This window comes from Amblyraja radiata, chromosome 1, assembly GCF_010909765.2.
Source record: "Amblyraja radiata isolate CabotCenter1 chromosome 1, sAmbRad1.1.pri, whole genome shotgun sequence".
Lineage (NCBI taxonomy): Eukaryota > Metazoa > Chordata > Chondrichthyes > Rajiformes > Rajidae > Amblyraja > Amblyraja radiata.
Window position 1 is genome coordinate 62,882,716 of NC_045956.1, and position 17,102 is coordinate 62,899,817.

Consider the following 17,102-nt stretch of genomic DNA (forward strand, 5'->3'; position numbering starts at 1 on the left):
ATCAAGTCGCATCTCTGAAGAACATGGAAAGGTCCCTTCTTGGTCAGGACCCTTCTTCAGACTGACTGTGGGGGGTGGATGGGAGGGGGGAGAAAGCTAGAAGAGAGAAGGGGCAGGACAAAGCCTGGAAGGTAAAAGGTTGATACAGGTGAGGGGGGCATTGATAGGCAGATGGTTGGACAAAGGCCAGAGATGAAAACACAGAGGTCGTCAGACATAAGGATCGAAGAGTCATGCATTGTGAAGCTATAGGAAGGAATGTAGGTGGAAGGGGGGGGGGGGGGGGGAGGGGGGAAAGAAGGGAGGTGAGGTGCTTTCTAGTTACTTAAAACTGGAGGATTCAATGTTTATAACGTTGCGATGCAAGCACATTCTGATATGGCCTCCTGTACATCGGCAAGACTGAGAGTGGACCCAATGACCGTTTCGCCAAACACTTGCGCTCAGCCCACCAAGGTTTACTGGATTTCCTGGTTGCTAACCATAATAACTACTGCTTCCTCATTACCATACTGACTTTTCTCTCCTGGGCCTCCTTCACTGCCAGAGTGAGGCCACAAACAAACTGGAGTAACAGCACCTCATATTCTGTTGTGTAGCCTCCAACCCAATAGTAACAAGAGAAATGATATGCAAATAGAAACCCCATTCGCCAAGACAGATGTTTATAGGAACTCATTCTTTGTAAGAACCTTAAGGGAATGGAATAAACTAGACAACAATATAGTCAAATCACCTTCACTGGACAGTTTTAGGGGGGCACTAACAGCATGTTAGTGTGCACAACACATCCAAGTTGGCGATATGCAGAGTACTGCCCTGCCGACTACAAATTCAGAAATTCAGAAGGTATGAACATTGAATTCTCCAATTATAGACATTTACAACCCCCTGCCTTCCCGTTCTTCCCTTGCGCCCTCCCTCTTCTTTCCCCGTCTCTCCCCTATGCCCCACTGGGACTCACACTTATTTCTCCCCTTCGCTCCCTTTCCATCTGCATTCCTTCCTCTCGCATCACAATTCGCAAATTTTCAATCCTTTTGTCTCACAGCTTCTGACATTTTATCTCTGGTCTTTGTCTAGCCGTCTGCCTATCAAAAACACTCCCTCACTTGTCCAACCTGTTACCTGTCAGGATCTACCATCTTCTCAGGCAGAGAGCGTCATAGTGCAAAAGGTTTAGATGGGGTGGAATTTGTCAAAGGTCTTCAGGAAAATTTCCTCCGGCAATATGTTGAGGGCCCTACATGGGAGAGGGTAACGTTTGATCTAGTCTTGGGAAATTGGTAGGGGCAAGTGGATGAAGTGTTCGTGAATGAACCTTTAGGGCCCAGCAACCACTGTTCTATTAGATTTAAGATAATTATGGATAGGGACAGAGCATGCCCACGAGTTAAAATTCGAAATTGGGGCAAGACCAACTTTGAGGGTATGAGAATGGAACTCGCTCAAGTAGATTGGAGTAAGTTGTTTGATAGAAGGAACGTCAGGAAAATGGGATGTTTTTAAAAGTGTGCTGACAAGAGTTCAGGATATGCACGTCCCTGTTAGAGTGAAGGGCAAGGCAGGCAATTGTAAGGAAGCCTGGCTGAGGAGGGAAATTAAGGCTTTTGTCAGGAGTTTTGGGAACTAAGGACTAAGCTAAAAAAGGAAATCATAAGGGCAAAAATAGGTCATGAGATAGCTCTGGCAGATAGCATTAAGGATAATCCCAAGAGGTTTTATAAGCACATAAAGGGAAAAAGGATAACCAGAGGTCCTGAGTTGGACCCCTCAGGAATCAAAACAGTCAAATCTGTGTGGCGTCACAGGAAATAGGCAAGGTCCTCAATGAGTGTTTCTATTCTGTTTTTACTATGGAAAAAGACGGAACGGGAGATCTTGGCGTAGTCATTGGAAGTGTCTTGAGAGCAGTCAGTATCATGGTCGCAGAGGTGCTGAAGGTCCTGATGTGAATGAGGAAAGACAAATCTCTCGGTCCCGATCAGATACATCCGAGGACACTGGGAAGCTAGAGAGGAAATTGCAGGAGCCCTCGCTGAGATTTATGATTCGTAGCTAAATGTTGGTGTGGTGCCCGAAGACTGGAGAGTGGCAAATGTTGTGCCTCTATTCCAGAAGGGCTGCAGGGAAAAGGTTGGGAACTGCAGGCCACTGACCCTATCATCTGTAGTCGGAAAGATACTTGAGAGTATTCTGAGGGTTAGGATTCACATGCATTTAGATAGACAGGGACTGATTAGAGATAGTCAGCATGATTTTGTACATGGGAGGTCATGTCTTACAAATCTGAGTTTTTTTTTGACGTGACCAAAAAAGTTAATGGCAGAGCTATAGATGTTACATAAATAAACAGATTGCATGGGATCCAAGGAGAGAAAGCTGAATAGATAGAAAATTGGCTTCATAGAAGGAAGCAGAGCGTGATGGACTAGAGGCCTGTGACTAATGGTGTGCCTCAGGGTTCTATGCTGAGGCCATTTTTTTTTTGCTGTTTGTCATCTATATCAATGATATGTATGAGAATACTACAACTTACAGTTTACACAAAAGGTGGTGGGGGTATGGAACGAACTGCCAGATGAGGTAAGATGAGAATGTATAAGGCATGATTAGCAAATTTGCAGATGACACTAAAGTGGGTGGTATTGAGATAGTGAAGATGGCGGTCAAAAATTGCAGAAGGATCTTGATCAGGTGGGCTGAGAAATGGCAAATGGAATTTAATACAGAGAAATGTGATGTGTTGCATTTTGGGAAGTCTAACAAGGGCAGGACCTACATAGTGAATGGTAGGGCTCTGGGGAGTGTTGTAGAACAGAGGGATCCAGGAGTTCAGGTACATCATTCCAGGTAGATAGGATGGTCAAAAAAACTTTTGGCAAATTAGTCTTCACCTGTCAGAGTATTGAGTATAGAAGTTGGGAGCTCATGTTACCATTATACAACACATTGGTGTGGCAACATTTAGAGTATTGTGTTCAGTTTTGGTCACCATGTTATAGGAAAGATGTTGTCAATCTTGAAAGGGTTCAAAGAAGATTTACCAGGATGTTGCCAGGACTCGAGGAACTGAGCTGTAATGCGAGGTAGAGCTGGTTAGAGCTTTGTTCCTTGGAGCACAAGAGGATGAGGGGCGATCTTATAGAGGTATCTAAAATCATGAGAGGAAAAGAAAAGAGTCTTTTGCGCAGAGTAGATGAATCAAGAACCAGAGGACATAGGTTTAAGGTGAGGGGAGAAAGATTTAATAGGAACCTGAGAATACCTTTTTTACACAAATGGTGGTGAGTGTATGGAACAAGCTGCTGGAGGAGGTAGTTGAGGCAGATACTATCGCAATGTTTAAGAAACATTTACACAGGTACATGGATAGGATAGGTTTAGAAGGATACGGGCCAAACGCAGGCAGGTGGGACTAGTGTTTGCCTTCATGGTTGAAGCATTGAGTATCTTGATTATGATGTAGCTTTTTGGACTTTGGTTAGGCCACATTTGAAGTATTGTATGCAGTTGTGATTGCCCCAATGCAGGAAAGATGTAGAATCTTTTGAAAGTGTGCAGAGGAGGTGTGCCAGAATTATGTCTGGAATAGAGGGTTTTAGCTACAAGGAGAGATTGGTCAGACGTGGATTGCTTTCTCTGGAATGCCGGAAGTTGGGGGAGATCTGATAGAAGTATATAAGATTATGAGAGGCAGAGATAGGGTGGACAGTAACTGTTTTTCCAGTATATCAAACACTGGAGGGCATAGCTTTAAGTTAAGAGGGGCAAAATTGAAAGGAGAAGGAGGTTGATGGGGGGGGGGGGGGGGGTAAGTGTTTTTATACAGTTGGTGCCTGGATCACACTGCCAGGGACGGTGGTGGAGACAAATATTGTAGTGAAATTTAAGAAACTTTTGCATCAGCAGATGGATATGCATGGAATGGAGGTAATATATACGCATTATGTGCAGGCAGCTAAGAGTTTGTCTTGGCATCATGTTCGGCACAAACATTGTAGGCTGAAAGGCCTGCTCTAGTGCTGTACTGTTCTATGTAAACTGCATCCTCATACATCCCTTTGGACTGTACTTACATAGAAATATAGAAAATAGGTGTAGGAGGAGGCCATTCGGCCCTTCGAGCCAGCACCGCCATTCATTGTGATCATGGCTGATCGTCCCCAATCAATAACCCGTGCCTGCCTTCTCCCCGTATGCCTTGACTCCACTAGCCCCTAGAGCTCTATCTAACTCTCTCTTAAATCCATCCAGTGATTTGCCCTCCACTGCCGTCTGCGGCAGGGAATTCCACAAATTCACAACACTCTGGGTGAAAAAGTTTTTTCTCACCTCAGTCTTAAATGGCCTCCCCTTTACTCTAAGACTGTGGCCCCTGGTTCTGGACTCGCCCAACATTGGGAACATTTTTCTTGCACCTAGCTTGTCTAGCCCTTTTATAATTTTATATGTTTCTATAAGATACCCCCTCATCCTTCTAAACTCCAGTGAATACAAGCCTAGTCTCTTCAATCTTTCCACATATGACAGTCCCGCCATCCCAGGGATAATTTGTTACCTCTCACACAGTCATGGGCCTCATTATGTCAGGAAAGTCATGGACCTCATTATGTCAGGAAATCATACTTTCATAGTTTCCAAGGTTGTAGTATCCCAGCTGTACACAGCCCACTTATACCTTCTGCCAAATCCACAAGCAGGATGTTGAATTAGACCTCTTATTCCAACTTGGTCTTACACCAGCAAAGTAATTTCCTTTCGCCCTGACTCCATCCTTTCTCTCTTGGTACTGTTCCTTTCCAAGCTCTCTGCCACATCAACAGTTTTCAATTTACTGGTCCCAACTAGCTCATCTTCACACTCTATGTATAATTTCTCTCCACCTCCATCCCATTTGAAGAGGGTGTTAAGGACCACTACACCTTCCTTGAACAAAGGCTTAACCAGCTCCCCTTCATATTTATTCACCTGGCTAAAAATGTTCTGACATTGAACAGCCTGCGACCTCCTTGTTTGAAGCTAGTTGTTAAAACAACATTTCCTTCAATTTCACTCACATTTACTAGATCAAAGAAGTAACCACAAGCACTTGTATCGGCCCAAGCAACACCTTTCTTTTTTGAAAGACATGATGCAGTCATTATTTCAGTAGTACGGGCCCATTCCCTCAACTCTTCTTCCAGTACACTGAAGACTTCATTAATGCTCCTTCCTACACTCATACAGAACTTTTTTTCTGTGACATCTAAACATTGTCCTTCTCTAACTTTCTTTCCCTTTCTAGATCTCTGCACTTTAATCTCTGAGAGTATATAAGCTACCCACAAACATCCACTACAAACCGACAGGCTCGTGGCATTCCACCTCTTGCAGCAACTCTGTTCCATTCTTACAGTTCCCCTATCTCTATGGCATTTATTCCAATGACGCCAAATATGAGATTTTCTGCAGAGGCCACTGAAATGTCTTCCTTCTTCCTGTGGCATGGTTTTACCTTCACCATAGTGGACACAAACATTGGGCACATCTTGTCTATTTTCTGAACTCTACTCTACATCATCTCTTCAGCCACACATTCATCAGAAATTCCTTAGCAGATTTGGGAAACTTTCTATATTTGAGACTCTTTCTCAAATCCCTGTAATCTGCTTACAAGAATTCATTCCTCTACTGCATACATCATCGATGCCAAAAAGACCATGACTATAGCTCATACCCCACCCTCAGAATGTTCAACAAACCACTCTGTTCCATCCTCTAGACTGACACCATTCGGATCTCACCAAATTCATTTTAGCTTTTGTTATCCCCAGCCCCTTTCAGTTGTCTTAAGAATAAGGGGTAGGCCATTTAGGACTGAGATGAGGAAAAACTTTTTCACCCAGAGAGTGAATCTGTGGAATTCTCTGCCACAGAACGCAGTGGAGGCTAATTCACTGGATGTTTTCAAGAGAGAGTTAGCTCTTAGGGCTATTGGAATCAAGGAATATGAGGAGAAAGCAGGAACGGGGTGCCGATTTTGGATAATCAGCCATGATCATATTGAATGCCGGTGCTGGCTCGAAGGGCCGAATGGCCTACTCCTGCACCTATTTTTTATGTTTCTATGTCTCTTAGCCCCAGCTGTACTACACAACATGCAGGTAGTAATCCAGAAATATCAATCCATTAAATTAAACTTGAATTTCTTTAAACTTACTCCGAGTACTCTATATACTCTGTATAATCACTTAAATTCCCCAATTATCGAAATACCTCCAAAATCTCTTGTTCTATTTACTTTGAAAAGTTTTAAATAACATTTGATGGTAAAAACAGAAATGATACTACCTTGGAAAGATAGTTTATAAAGAATTGTTGGTAAAGAATCATTGCAAAGTAAGTAAATAACATTTAAAATAATTACCTTCAATTTGGAAGAATTCCCCATGAAAGACTCCGGGATGGCATGATCAGTGACATGTTGCTCCAAGTTGGGTTTAAACACTTGAGTTTGCCAATGATCTACATTCGCTTCTGCTTGTAACAAGTGCTTTAATTTAATTTTCACTTCATCATTTGTGTTATTATCTTCAAATTGTGCCCCAGCAATGGGTGATATCTTCCCATTGATTCTATCATTTGCATAGCTGCCTGTGACATCACTATCTATAAGCAAAATAATGTTAAAAGATTTACATAAACATTCTACATATGTATCATAATCGATTGATGGAATGTTATTTAACTTTATTTTACATGGGAGAACATCCAGTTTTTAGCTGGTTAAATTACTTATTTTTAAGTAACAGAATCAATGAATTCTTATAAACTCTGGTTTAATATTTTTGGTTTAGAATTTTCTTTGTTGGTAATAAGTAGTGTGAAAAGTAACCAACTAAACTTGCCGTCAACACTATCTATCATGATTTAAAGATGTACTCTTGGCAGCACTGTTGGCATCATTTTACAAGGGCTCAACAATGGCAGAAATCCCACCTGACATAATGGTTATCACCAGAAACCTGTACATAGAAACATAGAAACATAGAAAATAGGTGCAGGAGTAGGCCATTCGGCCCTTCGAGCCTGCACCGCCATTTGATATGATCATGGCTGATCATCCAACTCAGTATCCCATCCCTGCCTTCTCTCCATACCTCCTGATCCCTTTAGCCACAAGGGCCACATCTAACTCCCTCTTAAATATAGCCAATGAACTGGCCTCAACTACCTTCTGTGGAAGAGAATTCCACAGATTCACCACTCTCTGTAAAAAATGATTTCCTCATCTCGGTCCTAAAAGTCTTCCCTCTTATCCTTAAACTGTGACCCCTAGTTCTGGACTTCCCCAACATCGGGAATAATCTTCCTGCATCTAGCCTGTCCAACCCCTTAAGAATTTTGTAAGTTTCTATAAGATCCCTCCTCAGTCTTCTGAATTCCAACGTGTACAAGCCAAGTCTATCCAGTCTTTCCTCATATGAAAGTCCTGCCATCCCACAATAGCTTCTCAGATTTCTGGCAGACATAACTTTCTAACAATCTCATGAACCTTGGCTTAGAAATACAACACATGCATTTAAAATTAATTTATTTGCAACTCACTTAAAGCATCAGGACACTTAATAAATAAAAGTTAACATTTAAGGAATGTGGCTAGGTAAGGAATATGATTCATCAAGGACAAGTAGAACCCAATACTTTTGTAAACAAATCTCAACTTACCTTTTAAAAATTAACCTAACTTCCCAAATAAATTCAAATCTGTATTTTATTAGTACATTCAAAATTTTAAACAACTATAGATGGATCCTTTTTGTAAGCTTCCTGGGGTAAAGACCTGAAAATACTTTGTCCAGACATTGGATTTTATAGCCATTAGTGGAATTAGTAGAGATTCATACTAGTGTGCCTAATGTCCTTCTACCATCAATTGCGCATCTCAGCTCGCTTAACATATAATGCCATTTTTCAACATTGCCAACATAAATTGAAACTCCCAGGTGCATTTCGTAGTTACAAAAATAACGGGTCCAGACCCCAAATATTCTCCATTGAGAAGTAGAGAGTCAGAGAGCATGGAAACATGGAAACAGGACCTTTAGCCCAACTTGCCGCGCCGACCACAATGCTCCATCTAGACTAGTCCCATCTGCCTTTGTTTGGCCCATATCCCTCTAAACCTATCTTCTCCATGTACTGGTCCACATGTTTTTAAATGTTGTGAAAGTACCTGCCTCAACTACCTCCTCTGGCATAGTGGTGCAGCGGTAGAGTTGCTGCATTACAGCAGCAGAAACCTGCGTTCAATACTGACTGCGGTGATGTCTATACAGAGATGGTACATTCTTCCCGTGACCACGTGTGTTTTCTCTGGGTACTCCAGTTTCCTTCCACACTCCAAAGACATACAGGTTAGTCTGTTAATTGGCTTCCGTTAATTGTAAAATGTCCTTAGTGTGTAGGATAGTGCTAGTGTATGGGATGATCGCTGGTCGGCGCAGACTCAGTGGGCCAAAGGGTCGGCTTCCAAGTTGTATCTCTAAAGTCTAAAAGCAGTTTGTTCCATTTACCCCACCCTTTAAAAAAAATAAACGTCTCTCTGGTTTACTATTAAATCTTTTTCCTCTCACCTAAAACCCATGTTCTCTGGTTTTTCATTCCCTGACTGTGGGTAAAATACTCTGTGCACTTACCCTATCTATTCCTCTCATGATCTTATACACCTCTATATGATCACCCCTCATCCTCCTGCGCTCCAAGGAATAAAGTCTTAGCCTGTTCAACCACTCCCTATAGCTCAGGCCATCAAGTCCTGGCAACATCCTCGTAAATCTTCTCTGCACCCTTTCCAGCTCAACAACATCTTTCCTATAACAGGGTAACCAAAACTGAACACAATACTCTAGGTGTGGCCCCACCAATGTCTTGTACAACTGTAACACAACTTCCCAACTCCATAATTTAAATACATATCAGGCCTTCCCTCAACCTTTGACACTCCAGAGAAAACAACCTACGTTTGTCCAACTTGTCCTTATATCTACTAATCCAGACATAATTCTGGTGAACATCCATACCCACTCCAAAGCTTCTAACATGCTTCTTATAATGGGGTGACCAGAACTGTACACAACACTCCATATGCAGCCTAGACAAAGTTTTATAAAGCTGCAACATGTCTTATTGATTTTCATGTTCCAATCTGAGATATAATTAAAAGGGCAACTGGACCCGCCATGAAAGCTAGATTCAGGGTGCCGGTCAAATGCACAAATACCTTCAACAGTGCTTAAGTGGAAATGGTCAAGACCATCCCTTTGATGTAAATATCAATAGCAGTTTGACCTGATCCAACCACATCAACACTTTGGGCAAGAAAGCACACAAATGCGTCTACTTCCTCAGAAGACTCGGGAAAGTCTTTCTCACAGAGAGTGGTGAGTCTGTGGAATTCTCTGCCTCAGAGGTTCTCTGGATGCTTTCAAGAGAGAGCTAGATAGGGCTCTTAAAAATAGCGGAGTCAGGGGATATAGGGAGAAGGCAGGAACGGGGTACTGATTGGGGATGATCAGCCATGATCACATTAAATGGCGGTGCTGGCTCGAAGGGCCGAATGGCTTACTCCTGCACCTATTGTCTATTAAAATACAGCATGTCTTTAAAGATCCTTGCAAATCTCTATAGATGCACCATTGAAAGCAATCTATGCATGGAAGGCATGGAACTGTGCTGTCCAAGAGTTGTGGATGCAGCTCAGGCTCCCCACCCCTCTGCCCAATCATCTTCATCTATACATACTGCCTCAGGAAAGTGGCCAACATAATCAAAAACTACTCACTCCCTCTCTCTTCTCCACTCTCCTATTGTGCAGAAGACCCAAAAGCTTGAAAGCATGTATCACGCGAATCAAGCTACTTCCCAGCTGGATTTACTCTTCAAAAGATTTCTCATGTATTAGGGATGTATTTCCAATCTTCAAATCTACCTCGATGCAGCCCTGCACATTTCCTATCTACATGTTCGCTGTAGCTATAACAATATATTCTGAACTTTGTTTCTTTTCTCTTTTGCACTACCTGTTCTACCTGTGCATGGTACAATTTACCTGGATAGCATGTAAAACAACATTTTACTGCTTACATGAAACAAACTGCCAGAGGAAGTGGTGGAGGCAGTTGATCCCTATCAACCTTACTCCGGGATTTCCTGTGTGCCTCTCCTGGTGACCACCCATCTATCTGTCTGAACCTTTGGTGTGACCACCACCCTGAACCTACAGCCTATAACCCTCTTTGCCTCCTGTATGCTCTTCAGTGTGTCACTCCAACTGATCCGTGTGCTATGAGAGGAGCTACAGCTGAACACACTTCCTGCAGTCATAGCCACCAGGGACACTAAACTGCACACTAATTCCCCACATCAGACTGGAGGAGCACACCACTCCATTGACAGCTATAACTGCCCCCAAATTTATGTTCATAAGTCATAGGAGCAGAAGTAGGCCATTCAGCCCATCAAGCTTAATCCGCCATTCAATCACAGCTGATGTATCTTTCCCTCTCAACCCCATTCTCCTGCCTTCTCCTCATAATCCTTGATACTCTTACTAATCAAGTATCTGTCAATCTCTGCTTTTAAAATACCTAAGAATGTCCCTTTGAATATAAGTATTGTAGAAATATTATTAACTTCATTAACCAACCTGTAGGAGATTGCACTTGTGCTTCAATATAATCTGCAAACCTGGCATCGGGTATTGATGATGTACTTCTGCTTATGTTTAATGATGATGCTTTTGACAGAAGACTGGCACTTCTTGAATACTTGAATAACAAGAAATACTTTATAAATTAACAAGATATAAACATAGGAAGGATGCAATTAAGCCAATGAGAGCACAGAAAAGATTCATAAAGAGGTTGTGTGGCCGGAGAGCTTGAGTAAAAGAGTCACAATGTCTACTATATAGAACCAGGCCCTTCGGCCCAACGTCCCCACATCGACCCACATGCCCATCTCACTAGTCCCACCTGCCTGCGTTTGGCCCATATCCTTCTAGACCTATCTAATCCATGTACCTGTCTAAATGTTTCTTAATCGTTGTGATGGAACCGGCGGCACAGAGGCGCAGTGGTAGAGTTGCTACCTGACATTGCCAGAGGCCCGGGTTTGATCTTAACTCCGGGTGCTGTCTCCGGTTTCCCCCCACACTCCAAAGACGTACAGGTTTATAGATTAATTAGCTTTGGTAAAGATTGTAAATTGTTTCTAGTGTGTAGGATAGTGTTAGTGTACGGAGTTCGCTGGTTGGCACGGATTTGGTGGGCTGAAGGGCCTGTTTCTGCGCTGTATCTCTAAACTACACTTGCCTCAACTATCTCCACTGGCAGTTCATTCCATACTCCTACCATCCTTTATGTAAGAAAGTTGCCCTCAGGTTAATATTAAATCTTTCCCCCCTCACCTTAAACCTATGTACTCTGGATAAAAGGCTCTGTGCATTTACCCTATCTACTCCTCTCATGATCTTGTACATCTCTATAAGATCACCGCTCATACTCCTGCACTCCAAGGAATAAAGTCCCAGCCTGCTCAACCATTCCCTACAGCTCAGGCCCTTGAGTCCTGACAACTTTCTCATAAATCTTCTCTGCACCCTTTCCAGCTTGAGAACATCTTTCCTATAACAGGGTGACCAAAACTGAACATAATACTCTCCAAATATGGTCTCACCGATGTCTTGTGCAACTGTAACGTGACCTCCCAACTTCTATACTCAAAATACTGAAGTATCTCAGTGGATCAGGCAGCTTCTCTCGAAGAAAGGATAGGTGCTATTTCGGGTAGAGAACCTGCTTCAGAGAGTGTCAGGGGAGTGGGTATCTAGAGGTGAGAAACGGTACAGAACAAATCAAAGCCGGCAACAATGACTCAGGAAAGGTGGAGCCCACAATGATCCATTGTTGGCTGTGGATGAGGTGATGTTGAAGGTATACGAACAGTGAAACTAGCATGACAAATAGGGTGGGGGAGTGAAGGAGAGAGAGGATATGCAAGGGTTACCAGAAATTAGAGAAATTGATATTCATACCGTTGGCTTGTAAGCAGCACAAGTGTAATAAGAGCTGTTGTTCCTCCAATTTGCTTGTGGCCTCACTCTGACAGTGGAGGAGGCCTAGGGCAAAAAAGTCAGTATGGGAATGGGAAGGGGAGTTAAAATGTTTGGCAACCGGGTGATCGCATGTGCCAAGGCAGACTGAGAGTAGGTGTTCAGCGAAACGATCGCCCAGTCTGCGTCTTATCTCGCCGATATATTGGAGTTCACACCGAGAACAACGGATACAGTAGATGAGATTGGAGAAGGTTATGGTGAGAAGGCAAAAGAATGGGGTTGAGAGGGAGAGACAGATCAGCCATGATTGTATGGCGGAGTAGACTTGTTGGGCCGAATGGCCTAATTCTGCTCCTCAGTTATGAACTTATTAAGAGGTGCAAGTGATCCTCTGCCTCACCTGTCGGGTTCCCTGGATGGAGACGAGGGAGGAGGCATAAGGACAGGTGTCGAATCCCCTGCGGTTACAGGGGAAGGTATCATGGAGGGGTTAGTTTGGAAGGGAATGAATGAATGAACCAGGGAGTTACGGAGAGAACGGTCTCTGCAGAAAGCGGAAAGGGGTGTAGATGGGAAGATGGTGGGATCCCGTCGGAGGCGACAAAAATGTCAGAGGATTATGTGCTGTATGCAATGGCTGTATGGGGCGAACGGTGAGGATTAGGGATACTCTGTTTCTGTTGCGACTGTGGGGAAGGGGAGCAAGAGCGGAAGTATGGGATACCGAGGAGACACGTGTGAGGGCCTTATCTGTGACAGAAGAGGGGAACCCACGTTCACTGAAGAATGAGGACATCTCGGATGCCCTGGTATGGAACACCTCATCTTGGGCGCAGATACGATGGAGACGGAGGAATTGGGAGTAGGGGCATAGAGACTTTGCAGGAAGCAGGGTGGGAAGAAGTGTAGTCCAGATAGCTTTGGGAGTCAGTAGGTTTGTAACAAATGTCTATCTCCCGTGATTGAAATGGTGAGGTCAAGAAAAGGGTGGGAGGTGTCGGAGATGGTCCATTTGAATTTGAGTGCAGGATGGAAATTGGTAGTGAAGTTAATGAAGTCCATGAGTTCTGCATAGGTGCAGGAGATAGCCCCGATGCAGTTGTCAATGTAGCGGAGATATTCTGGGATAGTGCCAGTGTACGCCTGGAACAGGGATTGTCCGCCCTACCCTGCAATGAGGCAGGCAGAGCTAGGGCCCATGCAAGTGTCCATGGCTCCGCCTTTGATTTGGAGGAAGTGGGAGGAGTCGAAGGAGAATTTGTTGAGTGAGGACCAGCTCCACCAGGCAGAGGAGAGTGCTCAATGTGATGCCAAGTTAATCTCTGCCAGCACATGATCCATATGTCTCTGTTCCCTGCATATCCACATGCCTATGTAAAAGCCTCTAATGTATGTGGTTCCACCACTATTCTCTGAGGAAAATACTAGTCCCGCACTTCTCATAGAGTCATAGTCTTACAGTGTGGAAACAGGCCCTTTGGCCCAACTTGCCCACACCGGTCAACATGTCTCATCTACACTAGTCCCATCTACCTGCATTTGGGCCATAACCATCTAATCCTGTCCTATCTATGTACCTGTCTAAATGTTTCTTAACGTTGCGATAGTACCTGCCTCAAATACCTCCTTCGGCAGCTCGTTCCATACATCTACAAACCTTTGTGTGAAAAGGTTACCGCTCAGGTTCCTATTAAATCTTTCCCCCCCCTCACCTTAAATGTATGTCCTCTGGTTCTTGATTCTCCTACTCTGGGCAAGAGACTGAGCGTCTACCCAATCTATTCCTTTCTTGATTTTATACACCTCTTTCAGATCTCCTTTCATCCTCCTGCGCTCCAAGGAATAGAGTTCGAGCCTACTCAACCTCTCTCCATAGCTCAGGCCCTTGAGGCCTGGCAACATCTCTGCGTCCTTTCCAGCTTGACAAAATCTTTCCAATTACATAATGCCCAAAACTGAACACAACACCCTAAATGAGGCCTCACCAACGTCTTATACAACTGCACAATGACTTACCAATTTCTATACTCAATACTCTGACTGAAAGCCACTGTGCCAAAAGCCTGTGTGTCCACCCTATCTACCTAAGATGCCACTTTCAACGAACTATGTGCCTGTACTCCTAGATTCCTCTGCACTACAACACTCTTCCGAGCTCTACCGTTAGAACCATGTGTAGGTTCTGCCCATGTTATTGCCCCCAAAATGCAACACTTCACACTTCTCCGTATCAAATTCCATCAACCATTCCTCAGCTCACCTGATCAAGATGCTGCTGTAATTCTTGACAACCACCTTCATTATCTACAATACCACCCATTTTTATGTCATCTGCAAACTTGCTAACCTTGCAATGTACGTTCTTATCCAAATCATTGATTTGGCACACCACCAGGGGCGCCGCACGATTGGCAGCCCCGCCAACAGTCTGTTTGTTTTTTCGTATTTTTAAAATTTTTTAGTGTGTGTTAAATGTTTGTGTAAATGTTCTCCAGTTTGTTTTATGTGGGGGGAGGGGGAGGGGTCGGGGGTAACTTTTTTTCCAATTTCTTACCTTGCCGGAGATGCATTTAATTTTCGGATTGCATTCTCCGGTCGCTCAGCGTCCTACCATCGATGGAGCTGTAGGCCTCCTCGGACTGACCATGGGCTGCACTGCGGGGCCGATCCCTTGCCTGGGATCGCTCCAACCGAGGCCTGCGGACTTTACACCGGGAGCTCGCAGTCTCGGGAGAGGCCGTGGATGTCGGGAGCTCCAACATCGCGGAAGGTTCGAACAGCCCCGACGCGGGGTTCGATTGTCCGGCGCGGGGGAACTGACATCCCCCCGATGCAGAAGCTGATCGCCTCGACGCGGAGGGCCCACCGCTGGCTACGCGAGTCAAGATCATCCCGTCAATGGAAGGCTCGAGGCCCCCGACCGCGAGAGAGCAAAGGGAAGAGATTGAACTTTTTTTCACCTTCCATCACAGTGAAGAATGTGGAGGAGTCTCTGTGGTGGATGTTTATGTTAAAATGTGTTTTGTGTGTTCCGTTGCTTTTTATTTGTATGACTGACTTGGTAAATGAAATTCCTCATATATTGCAAAACATACTTGGCTAATAAAGTATTATTGTGATTGTAATTGTAATATAGATGACAAACAACAATGGACCCAGCACTGAACTGTGAGGCACAGACCTCCAGTCAGAAAAGCAACCTTCCACCATCACCCTCTGCTTCCTTCCACGAAGCCAATTTTTTATCCATTCAGCTATCTCTTCTTGAATCACATAGGATCTAACCTTCCAGAGCAGCCTACCATGCGGAACCTTGCCAAATGTATTACTAGAATCCATGTATACAACGTCGACAGCTCTGACTTCATTGATCTTTTTGGTCATGTCCTCAAACAACTAAATCAGATTCGTGAGACACAACCTCTCATGTACAAAACCAAGTTGACCATCCCTAATCACCCCTTGTCCATCTAAGTGCATGTATATCCTATTCCTCAGAATACTCTCTAGTAACTTTCTAACCACAGATGTTAAGCTCACTAGCCTGTAGTTCCCAACCTTTTCCCTGCAGCCCCTCGTGAATAGAGGGTTAACATTTGCCTCCAGTTTTCTGAACTTTAAACTTTCCCCATCTGACCTTAAACCTATGTTTTTTGAACCAATATTTCCTTCCTGAGAAAATGATTCTGACTATCTACCCTATTTATGCCTCACGACTTTATATACTATCGACCTCCGAAGCTCCAAAGAAAACAATAAAAGTTTGTCCAGAAGCATTCTGGTAAAACTCTTCTGCACCTCTACCCAAATCCACATCCTTCCTGTAAATAAGGCAACAAGAACTGCACACAATACTCCAAATAAAGCTGTAACATGATTACTTGACTCTTATACTCCATGCCTAGACTGTCCTCGGCAAGTATAACCACTCTATACCACTCTATCTACTGATGTTGCCACTTTCAGGAAGCATCTCTGGAGAGAAGGGTTTTATGTGTCTATCTTCAGTGTAAACCATCATCTGCAGTTCCTTCCTACACTTTCAGCAAGCTTTGGACTTGAACCCCAAGATCGCTCCACTGCTTTGCTGTTAAGGGATTTGCTATCAACTGTCTACTTTCCTCTTACATTCAACGTCCCACCTTACACTTGTTCACATTAAACTTGCTCTGCAAATAAATTAATTATCTATGAATTTATCCCTTTACGAATTTCAAATAATTTTTTCATGCTGTTCACAACTAGTTTAGAAACTCACGGTGATCATTGCTGGTATTGTGCCTGATTTTGGTAATATTTTCCAATGACAATGTGAACTAGCAGAATAGACAGGGTACACAGTCAGACACTTTTTGCCAGAGTGGGAATGACAAAGACTTGACGGCACAGTTTTGCAGTGAGTGGAGCAATGTTTTAATGAGATATGAGGGACATTTTTGTTTACACGGTGAGTAGTGGATGCCTAGAATGCGTGGAGGTGGAGGCAGATACGATTATAGCAATAAAGAGGCTCTTAGAAATGGATATGTAGGGAATGCAGGGATATGGATCACATGCAGGCTGAGATTAGTTTAACTTGGCATCATGTTCGGCATTAACATTGTGAGCCTATGGGCCTGTTCCAGGTCTATGTTCAGCATTCTAATTATCCCCCACATACCACAACATGTTTTGTCCCCTCATAAAGTTCAATCAAAGGTATTATTCAGCACTATTAAGAAAACAACACGTTTGCTTGCATTACCTCAGAATGTGAACCTCCAGAGTGCAATTTGTGTTTGACAGCTGAAGAAAACGGCGAATGAGACATATTAAAAAGGTTATCGTCTTGTTTCTCCAAATCATTTCTTTCTTCTTTCAAAAGATTGTAACGTGGTCTTGGTTTTGGAAATTCACCTGAAAGTGAACTCTTCGTTTCCCTTTCTTCACAAAAGCAGAAACAAAAAATGGAATCATAGATTTAGTGCCTTTTCCTGTTGTGCAATTAACATGTTAGCAATAT

The 17,102-nt window shown here is 43.5% G+C and overlaps 1 protein-coding gene across 1 annotated transcript in view; it reads right to left on the reverse strand.

Moving 5' to 3' along the window:
- LOC116979328 (microtubule-associated protein 9-like) overlaps window positions 1-17,102 on the reverse strand; it is a 68,318-nt gene that overhangs the window by 27,403 nt on the left and 23,813 nt on the right. The window contains exons 6-8 of the mRNA XM_033030964.1: window positions 16,845-17,023; window positions 10,691-10,811; window positions 6,410-6,651 (exon numbers count right to left, since the gene is read on the reverse strand). Coding sequence (XP_032886855.1) covers window positions 6,410-6,651; window positions 10,691-10,811; window positions 16,845-17,023 — 542 coding nt within the window. The remainder of the gene's footprint in view (window positions 1-6,409; window positions 6,652-10,690; window positions 10,812-16,844; window positions 17,024-17,102) is intronic.